The sequence below is a fragment of the Pelobates fuscus genome, chromosome 1 (genome assembly GCF_036172605.1).
Source record: "Pelobates fuscus isolate aPelFus1 chromosome 1, aPelFus1.pri, whole genome shotgun sequence".
Classification (NCBI taxonomy): Eukaryota; Metazoa; Chordata; class Amphibia; order Anura; family Pelobatidae; genus Pelobates; species Pelobates fuscus.
The window spans coordinates 218,872,890-218,885,060 of record NC_086317.1 but is presented as its reverse complement, the minus strand read 5'-3'; the positions used below and the strand labels follow the sequence as shown (position 1 = coordinate 218,885,060).

Here is a 12,171-nt window from a genome sequence, read left to right as displayed (position 1 = left end):
GGTAAACATAATAATAGTTAAATTAGCAAAAAATATTTCCATTACTAAAAATGAATGTATTGATGCTTCATCGTCACAGGGATTGATGCAGATACATACTATTAACATTAATTAAAAAAAAAGTAAAACATTTTTAAAAAAATAGTAGAAAATATTTACAGAAAATTATACCTGAAAGAGAGGGAAAGTTTGACATGCCCAGTATTATCATCTGAATTTATCTTGAACTTTTTTTTAAAAAAAATTTTATTGTATGACCCTTTAAGCTTACCAGACATAGAAATGTCATCTATAAACAGTGCTAGCAGAATTGTGGAAGTACATTTCTAAAGCACAGACCTACAGGTGATACACACCGTCTCTCCAAACACAGCAAGCACAGTGCATGCATGGTTGTTGCTAATACAGGATAGAGATTATAGAAATGGAGTAACTGGATCAAAGGGGAGGTGAGTTAATATATTAACATTTTTAAATGAATGTATAATGTATCTCAGGGCTTAACATTTTACATCCTGTACTACTTGCCGGGCCACAGCATACACACCAGGGATAAATTTCTACATGCTAGGGTTAAAGTGGAGATTTTGAGCCATTACTTGCAAATTTGTTTTGTAATTTTTTTAGAATTTCTTTCCAATTTATGGTACATCTGACAAACATGTGAAATTGAGCAGTACCCCTCCTTTTGGATCAATAGTAAAAAGATGTGTGAAAGGCTGAATTTGATGGATTTTTTTTCAGTCAACATTACTATGTCAGTATGTTACAATATATGATGATATGTTGTCCTCTCAAATTTACAATAAAAAAGTTAGACAGATCTACAAAGATCCATGCTAGAGCAGCTAACCTCCATGTGATAACGTTTTCTCCTTCTCTTCATCCTCTGCAATCATTTCTGCCATCTGAAGGATGTCTGCCTCAAAAGGGTCAGCGGGGACTTTTTCCTTTAAATCCGCAATGACATCTACAATTTTGTCAGCATTATCCAGCGTTGTGGGGATAAACATGGGGACGGGCACCTGCACAGTAAGTCAAATCATTGTGAGTTCTGGAACCAGAGCAGTACTGCAATTCCATTATAATTTTAGCAGATTAGAAATCAAATGTTTCCTTGCCAACTTGAGTGCCCTCCTTTAAAAATGTCATCCCCACACAATATAAAATATCACAGCTACCAGCAGAACTCACTGTACAACTCAATTCTCTTTGTATTGTTAAAAAAACATACATGATGTTACAGTATCACAAATTATTCATTACACAGAGGAGTACATTGATTAATTTTTTCTGAAATAAGAACAGACATCATCCAGTAAGTTGACATACTGACACTTTCCAATAGTTTGTCTATCACCTGGAAATGTACCCACTTACAAAATGGTCAGAAATCTGTTTTGCCCAAACTCTGTTAGAGCTTGCTAGATAACCAATATTCCTTGTGCCGATCCGAAAACTGAAGTTGAGGTAATTACTAATTAAAAAATTTTTTACAACAGGAAGGAACTTACAGGTAGTGGAAAGCTTAATGGAACAGGGGCAAACTGGGTGTAGAGGTGCATGGGCACAGGAATAAAGACTGGCACGGGTACTGGAAGCACAATGACCCGTGGCTGCCCATCACATTCTGTAAAAAAAAAAAAAAAAAAAAAAAGGTAAAAATTAGTATGAGGAAGACAATGTTTGCAGTAACAATAGAATATTGGGATACAATTGCTGAAGAACAGCATTTTTCATATATTTTATACACAAACAAGAAAACTCAATGAGTGCAGACAGAGAAGGTGCATGTCTTTGTGGCTTCACAGTTCTTAAGATCCCTAGCATTGCAAGCAATTTGGATTTATTTGACTTCTAAGCGAAGCCAGTATGTGTGTCTATATGGGGAGGTCCTAATCTAGAGGAGAGATGTGGGTAGTTTAATAAAAAGGATATATAGCACAGTATGTGTATGAATAACACAGTGGCAGCAACTACTGGATCTCCAGTAGCATTTGCCTATGGAGACAGTTTACCATGGGTAAGATCTTTCAAAGTGAGGTAAAATAAAGGAGGCAGAGTAGGGAGGATTTTTAATAAAACCTTTTTTTATGACACTCACACTTCACCATATAGGGCTTTTAATTGTAATTGTGTATATTGTCTTCTTGTTTCATACTGTCAAAGTTCTTATCCACCGTATCATATACGGATTGTTACAGACTTCTTTTATTTCCCTGGAGTCCTGCAGTATGTTAGTTTTTAAATATATCACCTCTCCCTGAAAAATAGGGATCAGGCAAAAGGAGACAAAGTCTCGCAATATAACATCTCTGTTATGTTTAGTGTGAACTATTCCTCTTTTTCTGTGCTTCTGAAGAGATGCTTAAAGTCACAAAAACATTTGTTTCATAAAGTAAACACTAAAACGCGTGCAAATGACCATTGGTATCAAGTACTTTGCAAACAGATCTTTATTACATGACACTCTTTGCATATTTAATGTGATTATGGTTCATCTTTATAAATATTTCAAAGCAAATGTGACTAAATACGGAAAAAAAAAAAATATCTAATATTTATACACACACACACATATATATATATACTTATATATATATATATATATATATATACACATATATATATATATACACATACATACATACATACATATATACACAGATTTCCATATTTAAAAAAAAAAAAAAAAAAAAAAAAAAATCTTTGTTTTCCAGTAGGCCAGGTGAATACTTAAGATCCTGGAGCTTCCACCCAGGGCAGTTTTAAAAAACTGTAAGAACATAAAAGTCTAATTGCATGAATACGCTCGTTGCCTGTTTGGAATAACTAGTATTGTGCAGACCAGAAAAAAAAAATAAAAAAATACATAATGAAGGGATAAATTAATATTATAAAAGGAGAGGAACGAGAGGATACCAGGCAGAGGACATGTTTAAAGGGACACTCCAGGCACCCAGACCACTTCTGCTCATTGGAGTGGTCTGGGTGCCAACTCCCACTACCCTTAACCCTGCAAGTGTAATTATTGCAGTTTTTCATAAACTGCAATAATTACATTGCAGGGTTAACTCCACCTCTAGTGGCTGTCTACTAGACAGCCACTAGAGGTCACTCCCTGGGTTCTAGCACAGGAAACATGTGCTAGAGCGTCGCTGGACGTCCTCACGCTGTGTGAGGACCTCCAGCGTCGCTCAAAACCCCATAGGAAAGCATTGAAATGATTTTTCAATGCTTTCCTATGGGGAGACGTAATGCGCATTACGTCTCCTCGGCCGGTGGGCGAGATCAGTCTCGCCCACCGGCCGACGCAATCACTGGGAGGAGCGTCGCGGAGGCGGAGACAGCGGCGAGGGACATCGCCGCTGTCCCAGGTAAGTGACTGAAGGGGTGGGAGGGAGAGGGACCCTCCAGTGCCAGAAAAACTGATCGTTTTTCTGGCACTGGAGTTTCCCTTTAAGTAAAGGAAGCCAAAGTCTGGTGCAGCTCCCCAATATATGTATCCTGTACCTTAACCCCTTAAGGACCAAACTTCTGGAATAAAAGGGAATCATGACGTGTCACACACGTCGTGTGTCCTTAAGGGGTTAAACGCTACCACATCCATGCCTGGAGTCTAAGTCTTTAGCCAGTCTTGGAGCAATGCCATACAAGCCAGCAGGGATACCCTACTGATGTTTTTGCTCATACGCTGGAACTCCTTCCTAAGACTAAGACAGCAGGAGTGTCTAGGGATCTAGTGGCATGGATTTACCAAATAGTCTTGACAGCAGCTTTTACACCCCAACCCAACATTTCAGACAATTCTATTTGTTTTACATAGAAACATAGAATGTGACGGCAGATAAGAACCATTCGGCCCATCTAGTCAATTTTCTAAATACTTTCATTAGTCCCTGGCCTTATCTTATAGTTAGGATAGCCTTATGCCTATCCCACGCATGCTTAAACTCCTTTACTGTGTTAACCTCTACTACTTGAGCTGGAAGGCTATTCCATGCATCCACTACCCTCTCAGTAAAGTAATACTTCCGGATATTATTTTTAAACCTTTGCCCCTCTAATTTAAGACTATGTCCTCTTGTTGTGGTAATTTTTCTTCTTTTAAATATAGTCTCCTCCTTTACTGTGTTGATTCCCTTTATGTATTTAAATGTTTCTATCATATCCCCCCTGTCTCGTCTTTCCTCCAAGCTAGCTGATCCCTTTTTTTTGCAAGACATACCTGTCTGACACTCCTTGTGCTGTGTGTGAGGTTTGCACGAGGTGGCCTTTGTTTGTGTTATGGGCTTGCAAAGCAGGGCCTTGTTCTTGAGAAGCCGAGGAGGCTGAGAGGAAGGGAGCTTCAGGGCATCTGTCTGTGTACTTGCCTTGAAAATAAGCAGAGGAAAGTCCAAATTAAATCCACACAAAAAATTATATCAGTGCCTCATATTATTACATTTAAGTAAAATACTACGTTTACATTTATCCCTAAGAACACAGAACACGTCTGACAGCCAACATAAGAGATTACTATTAAAGTCCAACAATATCTGCAGGAAGAACATTGGTGTCCTCAAGCTCAGCATGAATACGCTGAACACACTCCATAAACATAAGGAGATGCGGATTAATGCAGTGTGGCAATTGCTGCACATAGACATTAAGCCCCACAACGCTTCCCTATAGAGGAGATTTGGTGACGCCTTGGTGAAAACAGTATCACGAGTGATGAAAGATTGTAAAACTGCTTAACTTTCACCTTTAAAGTGGGACCTAGATCTAAAACAGAATGAAATGTCAGGAATAGGCTTGTATTCCTAAAATTAAACATTCCCTTTAACCCCTTAAGGACCAAACTTCTGGAATGAAAGGGAATCATGACATGTCACACATGTCATGTGTCCTTAAGGGGTTAATGCAGTGGGATTCTTTGACACCTGGGATAGAGATGAGATCTATTTATTTAAAATACAAAATAAATAAATAAAATAAAATAAAAAAGTGCAGAGGAAATAGGTTGTCTGACTTTGAATCACCAATTTAAAGGCTAAACCAAAAATCACTTGTCTTACTCCCTAGCGGCAAGTACCCAAAAAACTTGGTTTTATAGTGCATAAGATTCATATGGTAAAACAGCACAAATTGTATTAAAATTGGGTGACTTACATCCCCAATGATTTTTGGAGTCAAGGTTGGTACAGCTCCTGGGAAGAGAGGGGAAATGGAAAAGGAATTAAGGAATATCTATTAGAAAATAAAGAAGCCGAGAAGGATTTAAATAAAAAGATGCAGGTTAGATAAAAACAGTAATGCTATCAATATTCCTCGCTCAAAATTCCTCAGCACATTATACACATACCTTTTATGGCTACAATAAAATTCAAAATGTATTATTGCGAACTATTTAAAGCACTTCACAGAATGCAAACCTCATAATTCCCTATCTGGGCAAATTAACCCTACACAAATAAGCTACTAAAATGCTACAAGCTATGGCAGTGGTTTCCAATCCAGTTCTTATGGGGAACTGGATTGGGAACCACTAGGAAAAAGATTTATTAATTTCTCAATCCTGTTCCTATAAGGATAATGACAACACCTGCACTGCTGCTGTGTCTTGAGGACTGGATTGGAACCAGTAAGCATTTTTTGACTAACGGGGAAAAACCATCTTCAGCTAAATAAAAGAAACAGCCACCTTAATATAGTGATTCCTAATTTTCTTTTTTTTGCAATGAAAAGTAAAGTTCTAAGATGTAGTGCATTATAAACAAAATCATGGTGAAGGGGCAAAACATTTTTTAAAAATAAAATAAAAAGGTTCTCCCTTAAAGGCAAGACCTGAAAAAAATCTCAAACCCAGACGTTTTGATCTAACACCGTAATTTACTATAACAGACTGTAGAGATTGTTGTTTGTAGGTACTCACCCTGCAAAACGTTGGTAGAGTTAGCGGTGGGTTGGGTAGCAGGAGCACTTGCTAGTGATACTACATTGGCAATGACTGGAGTGGAATCCTTTGCCCCAGAGGAGCATGTTGATGCCGGGATTGCCTGCACCATGGGAACATTGGCTGCCAGGAAAAATAAACAATGTCAGGTTTTAGACAAATACATCAATAATAATCAAATTTTAAATATGGTAAACTATTTGTTGCCCAACGCATAGAGTTTGTTGTTAGCAGTGGTTACTCTACCTGAGTTAATAAGTGTAGTGGGTTCTGATGCACACTGCTGGTTGCAGAAGACAAGGGCACAGAGCAAGTTGCAAAAATGTTTCACTTCTCCTCGCCATTTCAGAGACTCATTCAGCTTGCCTTGCCGCTTACAACTGTCACACTTTCCCATCTAAAGAGAAAGAAAAATTGTATGAACATCAGCCATGTATTGGTTAGAAAGCCCACTTCTTCTTGTGTGACTTAGTGCTGCAAGAAACACTTTATTCAGCAAGTCAATAAATCAATACAAAATGGTCCGAGCAGCTTTGCCCTTTTAACCCCTTACTGACTGACGTTATTCTGAGATTCTGTGTGTTCTGGACTGAGGCTGTTGGACAGTTTTCATACATTTATTTCTTTGTAATTTCCTGCTCTTTCATTAAGTATAGCCATACACATTAAATATTTATTATCTTAGAAGTCGGCTAAGGCTCTACACTGAACTACACATTCGTGGCAACTTCAATGCCAGAGTAGGCAAGGACTTAGAAGCCTGGAAAGTAGTACTTGACAAACATGTTGTTGGAAACACCATGTTTGGCACCTTCTGTTAAGAGTTTTGTGTGGAGCTAAAATTTGTCTTCACCAACATCATCTTCAAGCAAATAAATTGTCTGAAGACAACTTGGATACACCTTCGTTCCAAACACTGGCACCAGAGCCGTCCTTAGGGGTGTGCGAGCTGTACGGTCGCACAGAGCGCCATGGAGCAGAGGGCACCCTGTGGTCGACACAGCTCGCACATGGCCGGCTGACAGGGGAGCTTAAGCAGGGTCTATTAATAAAAAAGAAAGAAAATCGCGGCAGAGGGGGCGGGGCTTACCGAGCGGGGCTAATACCTCCCGAAGCCCCTGCTGCACAGGAAGAGGGAAGGAGTCCCTGCTTCCCCATCAGCCAACTGCATCCACTGGAAAGAGGTGTCTGACTGGCTGCGTGCGTGCGTCTGACTGGCTGCGTGCGTGCGTCTGACTGGCTGCGTGCGTGCGTCTGACTGGCTGCGTGCGTGCGTCTGACTGGCTGCGTGCGTGCGTCTGTCTGTCTGTGTGTCTGTGTGTCTGTCTGTGTGTCTGTGTGACTGTCTGTCTGTCTGTGTGACTGTCTGTCTGTCTGTGTGACTGTCTGTCTGTGTGACTGTCTGACTGTCTGTGTGACTGTCTGACTGTCTGTGTGACTGTCTGACTGTCTGTGTGACTGTCTGTCTGTCTGTGTGACTGTCTGTCTGTCTGTGTGACTGTCTGTCTGTCTGTGTGACTGTCTGTCTGTCTGTGTGACTGTCTGTCTGTCTGTGTGACTGTCTGTCTGTCTGTCTGTGTGACTGTCTGTCTGTCTGTCTGTGTGACTGTCTGTCTGTCTGTCTGTGTGACTGTCTGTCTGTCTGTCTGTGTGACTGTCTGTCTGTCTGTCTGTGTGACTGTCTGTCTGTCTGTCTGTGTGACTGTCTGTCTGTCTGTCTGTGTGACTGTCTGTCTGTCTGTCTGTGTGACTGTCTGTCTGTCTGTCTGTGTGACTGTCTGTGTGACTGTCTGTCTGTCTGTCTGTGTGACTGTCTGTCTGTCTGTCTGTGTGACTGTCTGTCTGTCTGTGTGACTGTCTGTCTGTCTGTGTGACTGTCTGTCTGTCTGTGTGACTGTCTGTCTGTCTGTGTGACTGTCTGTCTGTCTGTGTGACTGTCTGTCTGTCTGTGTGACTGTCTGTCTGTCTGTGTGACTGTCTGTCTGTCTGTGTGACTGTCTGACTGTCTGTGTGACTGTCTGACTGTCTGTGTGACTGTCTGTCTGTCTGTGTGACTGTCTGTCTGTCTGTGTGACTGTCTGTCTGTCTGTCTGTGTGACTGTCTGTCTGTCTGTCTGTGTGACTGTCTGTGTGACTGTCTGTCTGTCTGTCTGTGTGACTGTCTGTCTGTGTGACTGTCTGTCTGTCTGTGTGACTGTCTGTCTGTGTGACTGTCTGTCTGTCTGTCTGTGTGACTGTCTGTCTGTCTGTCTGTGTGACTGTCTGTCTGTCTGTCTGTGTGACTGTCTGTCTGTCTGTCTGTGTGACTGTCTGTCTGTCTGTGTGACTGTCTGTCTGTCTGTGTGACTGTCTGTCTGTCTGTCTGTGTGACTGTCTGTCTGTCTGTCTGTGTGACTGTCTGTCTGTCTGTCTGTGTGACTGTCTGTCTGTCTGTCTGTGTGACTGTCTGTCTGTCTGTCTGTGTGACTGTCTGTCTGTCTGTCTGTGTGACTGTCTGTCTGTCTGTCTGTCTGTCTGTCTGTCTGTGTGACTGTCTGTCTGTCTGTCTGTCTGACTGTCTGTGTGACTGTCTGTCTGTCTGTGTGACTGTCTGTCTGTCTGTCTGTCTGACTGTCTGTCTGTGTGACTGTCTGTCTGTCTGTGTGACTGTCTGTCTGTGTGACTGTCTGTCTGTCTGTCTGTGTGACTGTCTGTCTGTCTGTCTGTGTGACTGTCTGTCTGTCTGTCTGTGTGACTGTCTGTCTGTCTGTCTGTGTGACTGTCTGTCTGTCTGTCTGTGTGACTGTCTGTCTGTCTGTCTGTCTGTGTGACTGTCTGTCTGTCTGTCTGTGTGACTGTCTGTCTGTCTGTCTGTCTGTCTGTCTGTCTGTCTGTGTGACTGTCTGTCTGTCTGTGTGACTGTCTGTCTGTCTGTGTGACTGTCTGTCTGTCTGTGTGACTGTCTGTCTGTCTGTGTGACTGTCTGTCTGTCTGTGTGACTGTCTGTCTGTCTGTGTGACTGTCTGTCTGTCTGTGTGACTGTCTGTCTGTCTGTGTGACTGTCTGTCTGTCTGTGTGACTGTCTGTCTGTGTGTCTGTCTGTGTGACTGTCTGTCTGTGTGTCTGTCTGTGTGACTGTCTGTCTGTGTGTCTGTCTGTGTGACTGTCTGTCTGTCTGTCTGTCTGTGTGACTGTCTGTCTGTCTGTCTGTCTGTGTGACTGTCTGTCTGTCTGTCTGTCTGTGTGACTGTCTGTCTGTCTGTCTGTGTGACTGTCTGTCTGTCTGTCTGTGTGACTGTCTGTCTGTCTGTCTGTGTGACTGTCTGTCTGTCTGTCTGTGTGACTGTCTGTCTGTCTGTCTGTGTGACTGTCTGTCTGTCTGTCTGTCTGTCTGTGTGACTGTCTGTCTGTCTGTCTGTGTGACTGTCTGTCTGTCTGTCTGTGTGACTGTCTGTCTGTCTGTCTGTGTGACTGTCTGTCTGTCTGTCTGTGTGACTGTCTGTCTGTCTGTCTGTGTGACTGTCTGTCTGTCTGTCTGTGTGACTGTCTGTCTGTCTGTCTGTGTGACTGTCTGTCTGTCTGTCTGTGTGACTGTCTGTCTGTCTGTCTGTGTGACTGTCTGTCTGTCTGTCTGTGTGACTGTCTGTCTGTCTGTCTGTGTGACTGTCTGTCTGTCTGTCTGTGTGACTGTCTGTCTGTCTGTCTGTGTGACTGTCTGTCTGTCTGTCTGTGTGACTGTCTGTCTGTCTGTCTGTGTGACTGTCTGTCTGTCTGTCTGTGTGACTGTCTGTCTGTCTGTCTGTGTGACTGTCTGTCTGTCTGTCTGTGTGACTGTCTGTCTGTGTGACTGTCTGTCTGTCTGTGTGACTGTCTGTCTGTCTGTCTGTGTGACTGTCTGTCTGTCTGTGTGACTGTCTGTCTGTCTGTCTGTGTGACTGTCTGTCTGTCTGTGTGACTGTCTGTCTGTCTGTCTGTGTGACTGTCTGTCTGTCTGTCTGTGTGACTGTCTGTCTGTCTGTCTGTGTGACTGTCTGTCTGTCTGTGTGACTGTCTGTCTGTCTGTCTGTGTGACTGTCTGTCTGTCTGTCTGTGTGACTGTCTGTCTGTCTGTCTGTGTGACTGTCTGTCTGTCTGTCTGTGTGACTGTCTGTCTGTCTGTCTGTGTGACTGTCTGTCTGTGTGTGTGTGTGTGACTGTCTGTCTGTGTGTGTGTGTGACTGTCTGTCTGTGTGTGTGTGTGACTGTCTGTCTGTGTGTGTGTGTGACTGTCTGTCTGTCTGTCTGTGTGACTGTCTGTCTGTCTGTCTGTGTGACTGTCTGTCTGTCTGTCTGTGTGACTGTCTGACTGTCTGTCTGTGTGACTGTCTGACTGTCTGTCTGTGTGTGTGACTGTCTGTCTGTCTGTCTGTGTGACTGTCTGTGTGACTGTCTGTCTGTCTGTCTGTGTGACTGTCTGTCTGTCTGTGTGACTGTCTGTCTGTCTGTGTGACTGTCTGTCTGTCTGTGTGACTGTCTGTCTGTCTGTGTGACTGTCTGTCTGTCTGTCTGTCTGTCTGTGTGACTGTCTGTCTGTCTGTGTGACTGTCTGTCTGTCTGTGTGACTGTCTGTCTGTCTGTCTGTGTGACTGTCTGTCTGTCTGTCTGTGTGTGTGTGACTGTCTGTCTGTGTGTGTGTGACTGTCTGTCTGTGTGTGTGTGACTGTCTGTCTGTGTGTGTGTGTAACTGTCTGTGTGTGTGTGTGTAACTGTCTGTGTGTGTGTGTGTAACTGTCTGTGTGTGTGTGTGTAACTGTCTGTGTGTGTGTGTAACTGTCTGTGTGTGTGTGTAACTGTCTGTGTGTGTGTGTGTAACTGTCTGTGTGTGTGTGTGTAACTGTCTGTGTGTGTGTGTGTAACTGTCTGTGTGTGTGTGTGTAACTGTCTGTGTGTGTGTGTGTAACTGTCTGTGTGTGTGTGTGTAAGTCTGTGTGTGTAAGTCTGTGTGTGTGTGTGTGACTGTCTGTGTGTGTGTGACTGTCTGTGTGTGTGTGACTGTCTGTGTGTGTGTGACTGTCTGTGTGTGTGTGTGTGACTGTCTGTGTGTGTGTGTGTGTGACTGTCTGTGTGTGTGTGTGACTGTCTGTGTGTGTGACTGTGTGTGTGTGTGTGACTGTCTGTGTGTGTGTGTGTGTGACTGTCTGTGTGTGTGTGTGTGTGACTGTCTGTGTGTGTGTGTGTGTGACTGTCTGTGTGTGTGTGTGTGTGACTGTCTGTGTGTGTGTGTGTGTGTGTGACTGTCTGTGTGTGTGTGTGTGTGTGACTGTCTGTGTGTGTGTGTGTGTGTGTGACTGTCTGTGTGTGTGTGTGTGTGTGACTGTCTGTGTGTGTGTGTGTGTGACTGTCTGTGTGTGTGTGTGTGTGACTGTCTGTGTGTGTGTTTGTGTGACTGTCTGTGTGTGTGTGTGTGTGTGACTGTCTGTGTGTGTGTGTGTGTGACTGTCTGTGTGTGTGTGTGTGACTGTCTGTGTGTGTGTGTGTGTGACTGTCTGTGTGTGTGTGTGTGTGACTGTCTGTGTGTGTGTGTGTGTGACTGTCTGTGTGTGTGTGTGTGTGACTGTCTGTGTGTGTGTGTGTGTGACTGTCTGTGTGTGTGTGTGTGTGACTGTGTGTGTGTGTGTGTGTGACTGTCTGTGTGTGTGTGTGTGTGTGACTGTCTGTGTGTGTGTGTGTGTGTGACTGTCTGTGTGTGTGTGACTGTCTGTGTGTGTGACTGTCTGTGTGTGTGTGACTGTCTGTGTGTGTGTGAGTGTGACTGTCTGTGTGTGTGTGACTGTCTGTGTGTGTGTGACTGTCTGTGTGTGTGTGACTGTCTGTGTGTGTGTGACTGTCTGTGTGTGTGTGACTGTCTGTGTGTGTGTGACTGTCTGTGTGTGTGTGACTGTCTGTGTGTGTGTGACTGTCTGTGTGTGTGACTGTCTGTGTGTGTGACTGTCTGTGTGTGTGTGACTGTGTGTGTGTGACTGTCTGTGTGTGTGTGACTGTCTGTGTGTGTGACTGTCTGTGTGTGTGACTGTCTGTGTGTGTGACTGTCTGTGTGTGTGACTGTCTGTGTGTGTGACTGTCTGTGTGTGTGACTGTCTGTGTGTGTGACTGTCTGTGTGACTGTCTGTGTGTGTGTGTGGCTGTCTGTGTGTGTGTGTGACTGTGTGTGTGACTGTCTGTGTGTGTGTGTGTGTGTGTGACTGTCTGTGTGAGAGCTGGAGTGGATTTCTTAC

At 43.5% G+C, this 12,171-nt stretch overlaps 1 protein-coding gene across 3 annotated transcripts in view; it reads right to left on the bottom strand.

Moving 5' to 3' along the window:
* ZMYM4 (zinc finger MYM-type containing 4) overlaps window positions 1-12,171 on the bottom strand; it is a 93,639-nt gene that overhangs the window by 14,537 nt on the left and 66,931 nt on the right. For all 3 annotated transcript variants that reach the window (XM_063454805.1, XM_063454796.1, XM_063454813.1), the window contains 6 exons: window positions 6,185-6,335; window positions 5,918-6,061; window positions 5,155-5,192; window positions 4,229-4,373; window positions 1,515-1,630; window positions 854-1,025 (listed from right to left, as the gene is read on the bottom strand). In XM_063454805.1, the coding sequence (XP_063310875.1) occupies window positions 854-1,025; window positions 1,515-1,630; window positions 4,229-4,373; window positions 5,155-5,192; window positions 5,918-6,061; window positions 6,185-6,335 (766 nt within the window). The remainder of the gene's footprint in view (window positions 1-853; window positions 1,026-1,514; window positions 1,631-4,228; window positions 4,374-5,154; window positions 5,193-5,917; window positions 6,062-6,184; window positions 6,336-12,171) is intronic.